The sequence below is a fragment of the Nematostella vectensis genome, chromosome 2, assembly GCF_932526225.1.
Source record: "Nematostella vectensis chromosome 2, jaNemVect1.1, whole genome shotgun sequence".
In the NCBI taxonomy this organism is placed as follows: domain Eukaryota; kingdom Metazoa; phylum Cnidaria; class Anthozoa; order Actiniaria; family Edwardsiidae; genus Nematostella; species Nematostella vectensis.
This window is the reverse complement of record NC_064035.1, coordinates 19416742-19434161: the sequence shown is the minus strand read 5'-3', so window position 1 is coordinate 19434161 and position 17420 is coordinate 19416742. Positions and strand designations below refer to the sequence as shown.

The window sequence follows — 17420 nt, the reverse complement described above, 5'->3', positions numbered from 1 at the left end:
TCTGAAGATCGATTCTTCCTTTTTCGTCCACCAAACTTGGAATGTCCCGTGGATATTTCTGATAGCGTTAGCTGATTTAGTCTCGATTGAAAGCGCTTGGAAAAAAAAACTCTTTACGTCATAGAAATTATTGTATTTTTATTCTTTGCCATGGACCTTGTCCCCAATATATATACTTAATCTAACCATTAAATTCGCCACTTAAAACAACACAAAACTTATATTATCATCATTTAATGAAGTTTAGCTTCTGTGTGTTTTTTATAAAGAATGTACTTATGTCTCTTTCGTATATTTCTACTCATAAAATGTATAATATTCCTTAACTTGAATAAAATTCTTACCAGATGGATTTATAAAAATTCAGGCTTTCAGTTATGTTTGCTTCTTCCGAGAGGAGTCAAACTGCTATTCAGATTAGTCATCAACGGAGTATATTTTAACATCGTTCTTTAAAAGAATCCCTTTGTAATAGAATTTATTTTTAGTCGTGTGATCATAATGGTATATTTGTAGAGAACCATTGATTTCTTATAATGCTTTTAATGCCAATGGGCAATACGTAATATTTACAGAATACAATGTTCAACGATTTGCCTTTGCGACTGCAGCGGTTGTTTAGTTTAGACAGGGCTAGCTACACTTTAGGCCCGGTACACACTAGACCAGTTATTTAGTTCAGACAGGGCTAGCCATGCTTACGGCCCTTCCGCATTGCGCGCAGAATTTGTCCGATGAAAGAACCCTGTGTCCGCACAGTGTACAGTATTTGGAGAGCAGACTAAAGTTAGATCTTTCGCCAGTCAAGCCGGGCAGAGAACAGGCGCCGGGTGGTGAAAACACCGGTGGCCTATAGTGCGGCTCAGACTTGGCTTTGAGGAGAGGTGGCGGAAGTGGCGATGGTGTGTAGATGCGGCTGGTGGAGCACGCTGGTGACGTGGGCAGCGGTCGTGCTATTGGGGCACGCGCTATGGGAGCGTGTAAAAATGGTGATGTGTGCGCCATTGTGGTAATGCAGCCACTGAGACCAGCTGCCTTGATGGCTGCCATGGACGCACAGCTAAGGCCACCCCTGCGCGGATCTTGCGTTGATAGAATACACTCAATGGCTTCCACTACACTTCCCCGACAGCCTTTAAGAATGAGATCTAGAGTGCTGTGGCTGTGACTTGGGAAGATCTTGGAAAGGAGCTGTATTGGGTGTGGTCGGTCGGGGGATGTCCTGTCCGACCCACTGTCCACTCGACCTCGGGGCGGGACATCTTCGAATGGAAAATTCCTCGTTAAGTTGAGTGGTTCACGAACAGGCGTAGATTTTCTCTCCTTTTCTTCTCTCGCTGGACTAGCCGGTGCTGAATGCTGTTGGGGGCTCGCAGGGCGGTCGACTGGTTCCTCCTTCACGCGTACTTCTGGCGTAGATGCTCGTCTCTTTGGTGAAGGGGCAGAATCTTCCTCCTCGGAGTAGGAGCTACAACGCTTGCGATTTATTTCAAGCCCTTGAGACATAGAGAAACAGCATGTTAGATAACCCGATTAAAGGTAGTGTTTGGGCGCTGGGACAAAAGGTTTTTGTGTCGGTTTCTTATATTAATTGCATGGTTGAAAAATTAGATGTCGCAATGATGACTATGAGAAAAGGGACCAAAAGTACGGGATGTGGGTGGATAAGTTAAACAACAAAACGAATAAAACAAAGCGCCAGGAAGCGCTTTGAGGATCGGGGCCGTGCTGTATATTATAAACATAACTTAGCCTAATGCAAGCGCTGCGTGAATCCTGACTCAAAGAAAAAGCCTTAAAGCAATAAAGCACATTAGGACTGCGAAAAAAAATAGAAATTTCTTTGTTACTTGACTTTCACTAATAGCGGAATGAGGTTATTTGTATGCCTACTGGAGTCTTCCAACATCTGATGTTCGATTCTAGAACACTTGATTGTTTTTGGTTGCTTAGCGGCTTACATTGTTTGTTGCTCGTATTCCATGTGGGACGTCTTACCTTGCTCCCTGAGGGCGTACGCCTGGCGTATCCTCTCGTCGTAGTGCGCCTGCGCAAGTGAGTGATGCATGTGGTGGTGTGGAAAGGCCGGAATGCCCGATCTCGGGAACACCATGGAGTAACTAAGACGCACGTTTTCCATCTCTCGTTGATACTTCTCACGTAACTCTGCGCTCTTCCTCTGCTGCCGGAGTATAGCGACGCGCGCGGCCGTCACGCGCTGTCGCTCGGTGATCAGTTGACACTTAGAACACGTGCAGTCGCGCCATCTGCAGTAGTGCTTGTGGCCCTTTAGCCACGACACCGTGCCATGGCTGCGGCAGCGAGCACACTTGGGAACCCTGTGGTGCTGGCTGCCTTCTTCACCCTCTGGTGATTCTACGGGTGATGTGGATGTCTCACTCATTCTTCTACGTTATCTGTAGATGTGAAAACGATTAGAATTTAGAATGGCAATAACTATGTTGCGTACATTGCCACATCACCTGGTGGAAACCAGGACACAAATTAGCGCGAGGAGTCATGAAACTTCGTTTAGCAGATGACATCAATAAATGACATAAATTTCATCTTCATCTGACTATTTGACAGTTTATTTTAAAACATGTTCCTGACATTGAATTCGCAATATCTGTTATTCATAGTTTGTCATTTGCGTGCCGAGCTCTGTTGTTTTTGTATGGTTTATTGCAGTAGCCGTTTAGGAGGAGGTTTTAGGGGGTTAAACCCCCCCCCCCCCCCCCCCTTTGGGCTGACAAAAAGCCATTTGTCACCGAGCCAAACCCCCTTCATCGAAAAGCTAGGACTGCGCTGGTGGTTTGCTCTTTTTGTGTTAATTCAAGACCTCGACTTGCCCGTCATTTATAACGTCTTACAGGCGCACTAATGGGACATGAAAAGTGACAGGTATGTGATGACAATAGCTGCCACTTAGGTTGCTAGCAAGCGACCTTAGCCCAAGGCTAAAGCCAAGCTACAAAATACCTGTTCTCCAAAGGTGGTTCAGAAGCATGTTAGAGGTGTTCTTTGAAAATACTCCATTTTAATTCGTACCAGTTTTAATTATTCATAGTACACTATCGTGTTATCTAGAGATGCTATCAGATGGTATGAAAAAAGTTATCGAAGTGATTAAGAACGACTTTTGCAATGTAAGACCAGACATTACTTTTATGTTGCAATAGACTATGTTTTGTAAAAAAAAAAAAAAAACACGAAACATTAAGAATATTGAACTTTTGTTCACAGTCACAGATCTAAGACATACGATCTAAGATAAGCATGGAAGACTACTTAGTTAATCTCACAAAATAGACAGTCAGATAGTCAGTCCCACAAATGTAATCAGAGCAGTAACCTATTAAAATGTTCGGTAAACACACAAGGTATATCTTGCGTAATGCGTGCGAATTGGCTAGTTGGGTTAAGTTAGTATTTGCTAGCAGATACATACGTTTTGCTGTAGTACGGTGTTATCCCGAGTTGTAAGTGCCCCTTGAGACTGCCCCAACGGACTGACTCAAATTACTAAATATTGGTTTCTTTTTAAAAGCTCCCAATTGAGTAGTTTGTGCGGCCTCCCATGCGGGCGCATTGCATTACAGCCCGTCAGCAGGTGCCCGGTCTATGCCGTTAACCAAATATGACGTTTTTCAGCAGTATTAAGTAGCAGAAAGCGAAAATGCAGGTGAAGCTAGCCAAAACGGTAAAAGCTAGTTAGACACATGATGTCAGACTCGCTATACCCGTACGTCTTGTAGCCGAACTGAGTAATGAACTTGTTGAGTGTCTTAATGCACTGGACAATCGGTATTAACTTAACAAACTTTGTTATTGATGTTGGATGTTTGCTTTCCTGTAAAAATGGATCTCCGCGGGGACGGCAAATTTTTTTTGTCATGCCGTTTTTGCGCACAAAAAACTCCCACTGTCCGCGGTCTTTTAAACTCTTTAGATTGTGGAGCTCGTGTTGCGATACTGAAAACAAAGTTTAACTTTTTAGAAAGCGTTTTCAACAGCGCGACGGGTGGTTAGGACAGGTGAATCGAAAAGTGCTTTGTCACAGAGCCGCGTCTTTTGCTCTCTTGACTGCCTTTTCTGACTTCTAAAATGTTTCTACAATACAACTGTTATTTATTTTCCGATGAGCTTGGTATTAACCACAGTTATCGCCATTGATACTTAAAATGATGAATGGAAATTAACCATAATGCCTTTGAAAGCTTTCATATAGTGTCACCTTGTTTGTCTGAGTCAGTCGTTCATGGTTAATTTCTCATGAAAAGCCAGTACTTGCTATTTCATTCATGTAATCTGAGATATTTGGCATTCAGCGCGCATTCGCAATGAAGCCCGATTTTTCTCATAAAAGCTACTGCCATTTCTAGCCTGCAGTTCCGTTTTAGATAATTCAATTATCGCTAGTTAGAGAATCAACATGGTTTCCAAAAAAAGATTATTATTCCACTAGTGCATCGAATGCGCCAATAATACGTACTTAACGCGGAGTTTGTGTAAATGTCTTTTGGATATAATTAACTAGTTTTCTTGCCTAAGATAAACATAATAAGACTGGATGATCGATCCGCCAACTCGAATCTGTTGACATAGTCTCGGGTAGCGCTTCGTACTCGTGTCAATTTATCACCACTACAGTGTTACTGTGCAAAGACAAGAGTTCGCGATTCTCGTTCCCTTTTCTCTTTTTCCTTGTCTTTATTAATTAAAGTAGCCTTTTTGTGAAAGGGTTAAATTAATTTAATCGCGCTGTAATCTGTCGCGGAGATGACAAATATAGGTGATGCATTGTGAGCGTTTTTTTAATTTACCTGTTCTTTTTGACAAAGATAACTAAAATTCATAAAAATGTTATAGTCGATTGCCGAGTTGCTTTTTGTTAATTAGCACACAAGCGCATTAACAAAACCTACTCATATAATCTACCTTTGTGACTTACACTTCGTTAGGTAAATTATTCGTTTTATAGAAGGCTATTATAAAGAAGATGTCGGATAGAGCAATACATCTACGCTGAAATCCGAAGCTGGGTCACACTAATGTTGACACAGACTGCAGGTGCATTTTGGTGCACAAAACAACAAAAAAAACTGTCTACTTCTTGACCGTTGTTTTGCGCCCGCATAGCTTCAGGCCTAAAAGCCGAAAAATCGCAAATGATATTTTGAAAGATTTCTACCGTTTCATTTGATTGCGTTTCGATAGTATTATAATCCGGATTTTGCAAACAACATCGTTTTCACTGTGCGTATTTAAAAGGAAGCAAGTATAACATTTTGTTTGAGTAAACAGAGCATACCCAAGTTTATCGAGTTACAATTTATTAAACCGAGTTAACCAAACCTTTGGAGTGATTTTTCATTTACATGTTCCATGAAATACAATTCAGATAATAAAGAAAAAGAAAAAGCAAACTTGTGATAAAAATCATTGTAACCCTGCTGTATCATCGTAATTTTATATAGAGATAAATGGAAAAGTCTTATTTTCATCGCTTCCAGCATTTCATCAATAAATGTCACTGTTTTGTCCATTATAATTTTACTATTTTATAATTCCTGTTTATGATGGTACTCAATTTATTTTTCTTCGACTGCTTTTTTCATTTTTCTTTCATTTTCCTCGCAGGAAGCTAGTCATCAACAATACGGAAAAAGTTGTAAGCAGGTACGCAATGCCTATTTTTTATGATCGCCCCCTTATGCGCCTAGACGCTGCCATGTAGGGGCTGTCTATTAAGTGACTTTACTCTGTCATTTCGGTTTAGAACAACAAGCAAATAACAGAGACAAAATTGAAAATAAATCTTTAGAAAGACCTGCTGAGAGCAAAGTTCGATTCAGTTCATACAGATGCTCGCTCAGGACCTATGTTATCTTTTACTTGATTTTGTAATGTATATTTCGTCTCTGTGTAGTGCTTGCTTAACACAAGACTTACACGGTATAATGAGCTTGTTTCAAAAGCTTAAGTTCACGTTAATGCTTAATGAAGTTGCCCAACAGTCTCCATGCATGACAGGATAAACGTATTAAAAAATTAAGAAGGCATTTAGTGCGCGACTTCTTTTGACAAAAGCTTGGCCTCTCGCCATACTTTGTTGGTTCGCTTAGAGATGCTAATTCAAGCTGCGCAATGAATGAGAGTGGACAAGGGTTTTTTTTTTTCCAGTCCTTCGCAAATCGGGCCGCTTTCATTCTTGTCTCACTCTTTTCGATGTTTCTAAAACTAGCACTAGTCAGTTATTAATATTAACCGAACGTGGCAAGAGTGTTATTTCTTGAATTACATCATCGAAAAAAAAGTTTCATTGTTGAAATGCGTTGTACTACAAAGAAAGATAGTTAACACGAAACTTGTACATTTTAAGAATTGGAGTATGTGTTTTAAGTAAGGAAACATTAAGACGCTTCGATAGAAAAAGCTTGGCGTTTTATCTGCGCGCAAAACGCGGTTTCTTTCAGTTAGCCGCTATTCCACGTGAGATGATTTCAAGTTTTCTTACACAAGCCGGCAAGGATTAGGAAAAAAGCGGGTGCGCTTTCTCTTTAACGTTAACTCCACTCTTTTCTTAAGCCTCGGGGCAACAAATGTTTTTATCAGCAAAAATATTCAAGCGAACTCCCAAGATTCCATTGAAACGAGAGGAATTAGAATAAACAGGCTTAATGATAGCTAGGAAGTTTATCAGCTTGGGAAAGATAACCGAACTAGAAGACGTTTAACCAATTCTGCACTAGAAAATCATATTCGAAATGCGATTCGTGGTAATGCTGTCAAAGCTTCTCAACTGACGTACAATGGGGTATAAGCAGTATGCCGAGCGTGCCCTAAAAAACGTATTTTACATTCCTAAGTGAGATGCATGACACTCCCACTAGGGAGCTTTCAAACAGTTCTATGAGTCGCGAAAGAAGAAAGACAAATTACATAGCCTTGTGTACTTGATAGGAAAAGCCTCCATGTCTGCCTAGTTTGTAATTATTTATTTAAACACAATTTTCTTTTCTGCTTTTCCCCAAATTTGTCACAAGGGGCGTAGAGTTCGTCCAGTTTTTGGATCACATTGTTAACGTTGCTCGGCAAATATGGACTTTTCGTTAGTAAAGGCGGTTTTAGAAAAAAAAAAAGAGTAAAAAACACATTTGAAATTCTGGTAAACGTCGTTTAAGCTTGAGAAATGTCAATGTGATGAAATTTTAAAATCTTTGACCAAGAATATGTACGATAACGTATGACTTACGCATGATATAAAGAGAAAACAAAAAAGTATAGATCTGAAATTCATTTATTTTGCCAGAGCTAAAGGTCATTTATCCCATGCTTCTAGGGGAAATTGGAGTTGATCGTTGTTTGCTATTGATTTATGTCAGTCCGCATACTATATATCGAATGGCTGGCATCAATAAATAAGCAGTAATGGAAGAGTTATCTTACCATCCTTTGCCTCCTTCTATTTTTCATGTGAAAAGTTATCATTTTCCCGTCTTCACTTCCAGAAATTTTGTCTTAAAAATTCTCCAGAGAGGTTTCAAAAAGTCACAAGAACTAGCTCAAGACTGAGCTCTTAAGAAATTCGCATACATAGGACAAATAGGACTTTTTCAATTATTCCCGAAGAAATTCATTAAGATCGAACGTTCTGTTTGCACAGCTTCTCGTAGCTACCGAATTTATTTAATTTGGTAAAAAAGGAAGTATGGCGGGCAGTCTTTGCGGGTTAGAAACTACCCCAAACAATCCTTGAAGGTGTAAAAAACCTATTTAGCCTTTTTTTCTCGCGCGACTGGAAAATTACCTAAAAAAAACTTATAAAGAATTGAGAACTGTAATGTACACGTGCGAGTAACGATTACATCTTACTTATTGAGTGATTGTACCTTAGCGTTGAGAGCGTGTTTCAGTGCGAAGAGCTTTCGGTCCAAGGGAAAATAGTTTGTGAACCACTGGTGGGGCTAATTTGTATCGCTTGTGACACCGATTGGTGACAAGACAAGAGTCAAGCCGGGTCCTCTGGCCTAGACTAAATACGTTCACAATTTCCACGCGAGAAACTCAAATTATTTCATTACAAAACTCGTTATCATGTTTAGGAGATGGTGGTAAGATAGCTCGGGGGAGATTAATCAGAATGTTACGCCTCGAAGGCACGACTCGTCTTTTCACGCCGTTGCCGCGCTATAAGCACAGAACGCTACAAGTGAACTCTTCTCGGTGTGAAAAGCTCTCGTGAGCTACGTGCTTTATGCGTTTCGACTGGTTTCGTGGTCTGTTTCCCAAGCACAACTCCTATTGTCAACCGCTTTATGCACTCGGAAACTTGCCTCTTGACAAATACAAAAAGTATTCTCTAGCTGACAAAAGAGAGCTTTGAACTAGGGTTATTCGTTTCTAAAATAGTTCACGCTACATAAAGCTGTCGGAATGTTCATTTCTTACCTGTACCGTGATTTCACTAGTTGTGTAACACCGTTACATTTTGTTTGTGTCGTCACGTTACGAACATAAACACAGTCTTCAGTCTGGAGTGACGGTGGGTCTTTACATCAAAACGTGAATCATTAACAGAGTGAGGCCGGTTCAGTTCCCCACTGTGTTAAAGATCTCTGCGTGATCTAGAGCTGCTTCAGTCCGCTACCTCCCTTAAACCTATGCGTTGCTCTGAATTTAGCACGCAAACTTGTTACACGGATTATGATGCCTCTCTGGAAATATTATTTTATCGAGAGATGTATCTTTTTATTTCCTTTTCATTTTTTCTCGTGCGATGCGCTTTACCGATATAAGTTTTGCCGATCATGCGGTGGTTTTTGAGTGGTTTATGGCATTACGTACGCTGTCGGTGGATAAGTCCCAACTCCTTCAAGTTCCCACTAACAGTACTTTACCAAACATACTGCCTTTAAACTATTAAGCATCCCATTTAAGAAGTCAATTGATAACCGGTCGTTAACTCCGCTATATAACTTATAGTAAAATTTGAAATTATGATTGGAAATCACAATCTAAGTATGAAATAGATAAAAGACGCATCTCTTACCATTACTCTAAGGTAGCTAGTATCATACGAGAGTCATGTTTCGCTTGGTGTATTCATGTCTGGTAGCAAATAAAGATCCTGGTGCTGTTCTTACCTGTGGGAGCAGTGTTCGTACTTTGTCGGCCGTTATCGTGTACTGCGTACTGTTGTCTTGTGTACTATTTAAGCGCTGTTGTTAATCTAAGGCGGCGTGAAGTCAGGCGTGGCTAGTAGCACCCTAGTCACGTTACGAGGCGCGCAATGCATTCTGACTGAAACATCGCACGGTACGGTGATACACAGACCACAAAGCAAAAAATGCTCCTCTAGTTGCACATTCACAAGGAATCTCAATTAAGTTCAATACAGCAGGCGTTGTGAACCTGTGTTTCGAATTACACCCGTGTTTGTTGAGTCTCAAACGCTTCACTCACGACTTCCGGACTACATGCAAGAATAGGACAAGTAGAGCTCCGTTATAACTACATTGTTTAATGTTTTTGAAATTCCAAGGGCGCTAACTAAACCCTCTATTCGGTTGAAATTTATTACCCTAGGCTCTTGAGCGCTGAAAGTAATGTCAACGCCAAGGGAGAAATTTCATTAATGTCGGAAGGAAGATTTCTTTCTTAATTGCTTCCTTAATAAGTTAAGTAAGTCAATTGTCAAGTTGTCGAAGATTTGAGACACGGTAGATGGACAGGTGGAGTACAGTGCCCCCGCCTCTCAATGGGCTGCGTGACGCTGGCTTCATTCAGCCATACTTTACCTTTTCGCCTCGAGTCTATAGTTCCCGTTTCAGTTTTTCTGTGTTTTTTTTGTACGCGATAAAGGCTCACATTTTTCGTGGTAGCCTCCAATTACTCGACATATATAACCTAGAAGCTATATACAAATTAAAATTGTTTGGAGCCCTGCTCGCGTGCTATTTGTGGGACTACAAGCGACTTTTTCGCTCCCTCTTTTATTGAATGGGGGAAATGTTGCTAAAAGGAAAGAGAAATCCCCCAAACTACCTGCACGATTTGATTTTTATGTCCTTGCCAGGGGGTAACTTGAGCACGATCCATTTGTGAATATCTTTGATTATGTTCATTTGACAGTACCATCCAAAGCGCCCAAAAACTCAATTAAAAAATTGTCAAATACAAATTATGCCCGACAAACGTCAAACGGTTAAGCCGTAGTATGCCATTTAAAATAAAGTGAAAACACTCTAGTCTCAAAAAGACCGTAATAGACCCACCACCCATTCGTTAGAGTGGGAAAAACCTTTCGACATTTAAGCAAAACATCGAAATGCACTAAACATTTAGATCAAACATCAAATGTTCTAAAGCCACCTTTTTCCGGGATCTGATTATGCTTATTTTGCATTATGAAATTGGCCGGTAAGAACGATAGAGTTTAAATACTCATTTAAAAGGAAACGCATAGTGGCGAATTGATAGTTTGCTTGTGTGTCGCCCTTTTTTTTCGCAATATTGAAATCTTGGGGCGTAAATTAGTTCTTGGCGAAGCTATAAAATTGAATATCGATTTCATTGATAAAAAGTGATTTGACTCTGAGGTGCAACGGTTTTGAGAAATATTATTTTTTTGCCATTTCGTAGTATCTTAAGACAACTTATAAAACGACTTTGTAATAACTTAGGCAAATATAACGACTCGATGTATATAGGAGTAAGTGTTGTAATAAATAAGTATTCGCACGTTTCCCAAATGTAAAACTTCTAAAAGCATTTTGAATTCTATTTTCCCTGATCCAGAAAAAGTGAAAAAAGACCTACACTAGAAATGAATTTTGGATTAGTTTTGTTATTGAAGAAAGAAAGTTTTCTGTTTTTAAAATAAAGCGTGAATTATGTCATCAAATGACGGACGCCACTAGTTCGAATTATTTGCAGAGTGATCTCAATATGGGAGACTTCCCCCCTTTGTGCACAAGAACCGTTAGCTTTATGTGAAACGAGTTGGTTATCATTGCATTTTGTATCTCAAGCAAAAAGCGCAATGAATATTTGTCTTTGCGAAATTAAGATCTTATTAAAACCTTGAATTGTCTCTTCTTTTCTCTGTGCCACATCTTTTGTTCTCTAGCCGACTGGTCGCAAAACAGCTCGCAAAAGTAGCAATTTCTTGTTTACTTTAATATAGCAAATAATTGGAGAAGGATATGAAAAAACGAGCGCTCATTATCACGTCTTTAAATGATTTTGAAATAGATGAGAACAAAGCACTATTATTCAATGGTTGTTTTGATTTAAACATTGGAGGGGTTTTATTTGAAAGCGCTGAATGCATTCCCAGAAGGGCATTTATATTGACTTTAGTACTTCCAAAATCTAGATTTTACATCCAACTTATTATTCATTGCAGGTACAAAAAGAAATTCACGGGTAAACTCTATGAATTATTGAGAAGAAAAGGTCTTATTGTTCTAATTTGTGTAAAATAGAAAACAATCTCGTAAAAGTAAAATGTATATAATGATCGCGACTGAAGAAGTGTTTGACGTCGTGAGTGGGGTTTCCAAAGTTAAAGGTTTATCTAGTCTCTGATTGTATTCTTATTTTCGCTTGCCCTCCTCCTCTTTAACCAAAAGCTATTCATTCAATCATTTCTATTTAACTTTGTTTAGAAATAATAGTACATAAACATTGATAACGACACCCATTTAACAAAGACAAGTTTTGAAAATCGAGATCTCTTTCCAAAGTTTTTTAAATTTGACCATTTTTGGCCTCTACTTTCTTACTTAACTATCCACATGTGTAGTTTCGCATAGACTCAACAGATCTTTTAAGCGAGTCTGAGTTACTAACCTCAATAGATGACCACAGGAGGTATTTAACATAGGCAGCAGCACGTCTCGTACTCGCCTATGGCTTCCGTGCTGAGCGCAAAGGCAACGAGAGATAGGCTAGTTGTAACTTCAAGCTTAACACGTTTTCTGTACGGGTTGAAGTAACGTTTCAATGTTGGTACCTGTTATCCTATATTGTTTCCTGACCATGGAGATGTTTCGATGCATCACTGAATCTTGAAACCCCTTGAAACCAAAACATTTTGATTCACCCCCTAGGGGATTTTTTTTTGTCTAGGTTCTGTTCAAAACTAAACTAAACTAATCGATAAAATTACGATGAGGTTGTTCTGAATTAAATACTATTTTTCACACCTTGTAACCGTGTTATCCTAGTAATAAGAAACTAATGATTTATGTATAACCATGGCTAGGGGATTTGATTTTATATAAAAAAGAGCATGCAACGGTCTTATTGGAGAGGAACACTATATTTGATCAAAATGGTAATATTCTATTTAGCGCGTTCAAATAGGGCAATAAACGGTCCAAAAATAAATAAAACAGTACATGTTTTAAGCAATAACCGTACAGCTCTTAAAAGGCAAAAGCATGTACTCACCCCTACTCCCGTTACAATTTAATAATACTCCGGCAACTCTGGGTTATCAGTTGTGTAAGAGTGACACTGTTAATTTCGAGGGTTCGTTGATTTCTTGAGTGGTCGAAGTGACGGGGCCCTGGTTGGTTCAATCAAAGCTGTATTTCGCGTAGTTTGACAAACATTCACCTATGTAAGCCGTTTTGTTCAGTTTACAAAGCTGGACACCACGTGTCTTGCTCGGCCCACAGGCAAAAAAGAGTCAACACAGCTATAGTTATCGTGGCTGTTAAGCTATCTGTGCAGCTATAGAAACTGGGCGACTCCCGTGATTTTTTCCCTATAATGGCAGACTTTCGCATTAAATATGTCCTTTCGTTCTATAAAAGAATCCTCCATAGGCGACTCTTTATGGTGTTAGAGTATTGTTTTCAATTAAAGGTAGGAAAGCCATTATTGACTGTTTACTTGGAAATATATATTAGTATTGATACAGGTGCGAAAGTATTTTACAAATTCTTATTTGTTTACAAAATAAGAATCGCGAATGTTATAAAAAATGTCAACGTTTGACTCAGCTGAGTTTACAAATGAGCAGAGAGTACTTTTGCACGTTTCTCAAGTTATTGTTCCTTAGCAAGGCTTGGAAATCACAGCGACGAATAGAATAAGCCAGAGGGTATATCTGATTGATGTGTCGTGATTAGTATTTAAGTGGGTATTCGAGCTGCGCTCATAAAGCTCACAAAAGTATTCTTTTAAATTCTCTAAATATCCCGAACTGAAAAAAAACTTTTTCTAATAAGAAAAGGCATTTAATTTCCTGTAAACTGGCCTTAAGCTGGTGCTATTAAGTGTTAAGAATTAAATAATTTGCTGAAATGGGTCATTACTGTCAACCTTCATCAATGTATTTACAATTTTATTTTTACATAAAAGACCTCTCGAAGAACCATTAAACTCCGTTTCCTTATTGTTAAGAAATAAGCTTTAACGTCGTCTCTAGCTTTTTGAGTTGTAACAGAAATTTAAACGTAATGGTTGCAATAGTATTAGTAAATATATTTTGTGGTTTTGACTATTTCGTGGTCTCTTTTAGAACTTGCGAGATTAGGTTTTAACAAATGCCCGTTAACTTAAATATCTAGAGCTTTCGTACTAATCCTTTGAAAAACTGAACTTACCTGTTTTACTCATTGGCTAAAATAGCTTAATTGCATTGGAATATATTGATGTCTTACCATCTACAAACGAAAAAAATAAATAAATGACCTTTACTCAAGTCTTACTAATGTTTTTCCCCTCACACTATCGGTAGATCGTTCGCGCATGAATAGCGGGGAATCGCTTAAAATCGGGGCCCTCATTTCCTAATATCATTACCAGTTGGTTAGATGACAAGATAAGTGTCGACTATGCTTTGGTTATGATCTAATCTGGTCGAGTCAAGCCATCTAACGTGTCTTTATCGGATCTCTGATAAATGTTCTTGATTTTATAGGCATCAATCATACTCTCGTGTAGGGCATGGTTTGTTTAATCGCGAAAACGATTTACTGAACATTTCCTTTGAAAAATCAACGGTTTATTATATAAACCATCACCGATTAGGTGATCAGTGTATACAAAGAGGTCGTATATCTTTTGTTGTTTTGTGAAATTGCTTACGAAACGGGTGATCTCTTTTATTCGATACAAAATTGATGAAAGTTGATTGTAAACAGCAGAAACCACATTTGCCAAAGTGAGAGATTGGAGTAAACTTAAATGTCAACGGAAATTTGGATCAGGATTTAGTGGCCGAGATTCATACCTAATTAAAATTCTTGTTTGATATTTCTATCAATGACAGGCGCAGCAATCTGACTATTTTATGTATAAGATTAAGACGTCGTCTTTCTGAAGAAAAAAAAATACAACATAGGACTGAATGGTCATAAAGCTGTAAGAATTGCCTATTTTAGCTGTAAAACTCATTCTTTGATTGTGTAAAGTGGCTTTTTTTTGCACTGGCAGCTATGCCATATCACACTTGTTTTGCTATCGCCCTCTTACGCGATGAGGTTCTCACTTTATACAATAATAAGCTTTGAAATATTGCAAAATTGAACAGAAAATACTTGCCGGTAACTGAATGAAATTGTGCTTGTGATATGTAAAGATTACCACTTAAGGGTACATGTTTGGTAATTTACAAAAGCCATTTTGCAATGAAGAATTTTTTCCCTTTTTTACAAGTGATTCTTTATGGCTTGCATGAGTTCTGGTTTCCTCACATTGCGGTCCATTGCTTTCACTATATCTTTCCTTCGCTCTCCGCACTACATCAAATACATCGTTAAGTATTTTATAAGCTTTTACTCTTTTTTACGCTCTTTTCTTTCTGATTCTGATTCACTGTGATTTTATGACTGCCGTAAAGTTGTTTTTTCCTAATTCTGGTGAAGTTGCGGACATAGAGCAAGATCTTCATTCCAAAGATGAATGGAGTGTAATTGATATTGATTTACACACGATTTTATCACTATTAAACACGTGCTCCAAAAACAGAAAATGCTATCGATATCGAAAATACCACCTTTACCGCGGGTTTTACCCACTTGAATAATTCAAAACCCGCCTGTGATCATGTGCTCGCTAGAAAGTTTTAAGGTTAATAATTCACATGCTTTCTAAAGTGATTTTTATACACAAAACATTAAACATCATAAATATGAAACGATGAATTCAGTGCATGGAGATAAAAACTGGTGTTTTTGCATTTGATAATCTCGACTATTTTCGCGCGCTTTTTTCTCGCGCATCGCAAAGAACCAAAGGTATCCCGCACAGAGGTCGTCTAAGCCAGTGTGTGACTGTGCTTGCCCCCTCCCCCACCCACCCATTCCCCGGGGTGTGTACCCGTAGCCTAGCGAGCACCAGTTCTTCGTGAAACATAATAAATCATTTAATCCCCCCCGGGCTATTTTTTCTATAAATATAAACCTTCAAAGCGATGCATGCATTTAAAAGTTCACATATTGTAAAAGCTACGTGGTAATGCTTTTGTACTAAATCTAAATAGCTTTAATTCATTTGCTAATAACAAGTACATTGAATCAAGAAACGGAAATAAAATACACCTTTTTAGCCGGTTTCAATTTATTTAATTTCTCATGCAAGTGAAGAATAAGATTAAGAATGAGTTGTCCACGAGTGGCTACTAGAAAGACACCAAATTTGCTTTAGGGTTCTTTGAGACACGTATCAATCTTATTTTATCAAACGACTTGAGTTAAAAACTTGTGAACTTTTGTCTGACAATTTAAATGTATCCTTTACACAAGATAAAAAGCAGTTGCGCTGGCTTTTTGTTTTGCTGTTTATAGCTGTGTTCTTGGCTTCGCGTCCCACAAAGAATTCAAAGTCAACTGACCCTCAAAGTTTTGTAGTGTCTCACTATTTTATAACGTGGTTTAGAATTTTGTGAAATAACGAATTCCTCTGTAAATAAAATGCCCTTCGCGTTCAATAATTATTTTAGTAGTTTGCTACTGAGATATCGCTTGCCAGTCACCAAGTGGATTCCACTCGTGCCTCGTTGGCTATCTGCTGACTCATAGAAAACTCGACCTCGAAGTCTAATTGTTAAATATGAGCGCTTTGAAATAATTTCAATTTAAACATTACTATTTTGTTATTATCCATCACACTCATAGCAAATCCCAGTGTACACGGGTTGTAAGAATAGGTTTAATTTCGTCATTAGTATTTCTTTAGTATTACTTTTCTAGACCTCCCAAATAGACGGCCGAGCCGCCGTCCATTTACGAGCCTCTCCTACAAGACGGTCTCTCTGGCAACGAAAATTATAAATTAGCGAGCTAACCTCTTTGATTAAAACTCGAGAAAAGTTTAAAGAGTACAAATACTTTACTGATCACAAACAAAATTATGTTTAACTCCTTTTGCTTTTTTCCCATTTCGTTATTTATAAGTTTATGGTTGTTATTTCGATTGACCTAAACTGTGATAGTATTGTATGAAGGTGTTACCCGTAGTTAACTGAATGTACTTTGTACTTTCCTGTGTGTTTTTCGATGGAAATTGCTCCTTACTTTTTATTTGTTCTGTTTGTTCTTAAGCATTTTTTATTTTCACCTTTTCAGTTAGTGTTTTTCATTTCAATTCATTTAGTTCTTCACTTTATTATTCTCAAGTCATCATTTGATCAGTTAAAAAGTGATGATTATAGAAAATTCGCACACTTAAGCTTATCTGCATCTCGTCTGCAGTGTTATATACTTATTGCAATGTTCAGCGTTGTCTAACCCTGCCCTCGATATCTAGACAAGCCTCACATGGTTTTCAATGTTTTCGGCATTATACGAACCTTAAAAATTATTCTTTCAATTATCTTATTTTTTTTTTTTTACATTTTATAAGCTGCCAATTGCAAATAGACATTTCATCGCCTTGTATTTCCAGACTAGTATTAGCCGAGGCTGGTATCACGCCTTAAATCGAGCAGTGTCATTGTGTTTAGATAGCGACTTAGCTTTGAGGGTTTTCTCGTTGTTAAGTATTATCGTTACCAATTTTCGAAACCAGTTTGTCTAACGCAAAAATTGAAAACGTTTTAGAAAAATTATTTAGAGAAGTATTAGGTTTTGATCTACCTCACTTTCTATTTTTCCTTACAAATAGCCTCTGGATTGTGTAATTTTGTTTTATTATTTCTGTTTATATAAAATGTTCTGAAATAAAATAAAATAAAAACAGTGAAAGTTAGCGCTCACCTTCCGGTTTACCTCTCCCTTTTGCACCGACCACTTCTCAGATTGTGCTCTAGCAGCGCCCAGTGCGGGATTTATTGTGTCTGGACCTCTGGTAAATATTCATTGACATACAACGGACGCGCCATCACCTAACACAATGTAGTCATCAATGAATGACTTTCTTATTAAAGTAGCACATCAGCTAAATTTACGCACACCGAT

The 17420-nt window shown here is 38.3% G+C and overlaps 1 protein-coding gene across 6 annotated transcripts; it reads right to left on the bottom strand.

The window, feature by feature from the left end:
• Positions 1–118: 118 nt before the first annotated feature.
• Positions 119–17354, bottom strand: LOC116614549 (doublesex- and mab-3-related transcription factor A2). 6 transcript variants are annotated; one of them, XM_032375674.2, is made up of 3 exons: positions 17220–17354; positions 1999–2417; positions 119–1496 (listed from the first exon to the last, which is right to left on the bottom strand). In XM_032375674.2, exons 2-3 carry the CDS (start codon positions 2402–2404, stop codon positions 679–681), a joined length of 1224 nt encoding a protein of 407 aa, XP_032231565.2. In that variant the 5' UTR covers positions 2405–2417; positions 17220–17354; the 3' UTR covers positions 119–678. The 6 variants fall into 6 exon arrangements, with proteins under 6 accessions (XP_032231565.2, XP_032231566.2, XP_032231561.2 ...); XM_032375675.2 differs by lacking the exon at positions 17220–17354 and adding an exon at positions 12463–12597; XM_032375670.2 differs by lacking the exon at positions 17220–17354 and adding an exon at positions 11860–12013.
• Between the last annotated feature and the right edge of the window lie 66 nt (positions 17355–17420).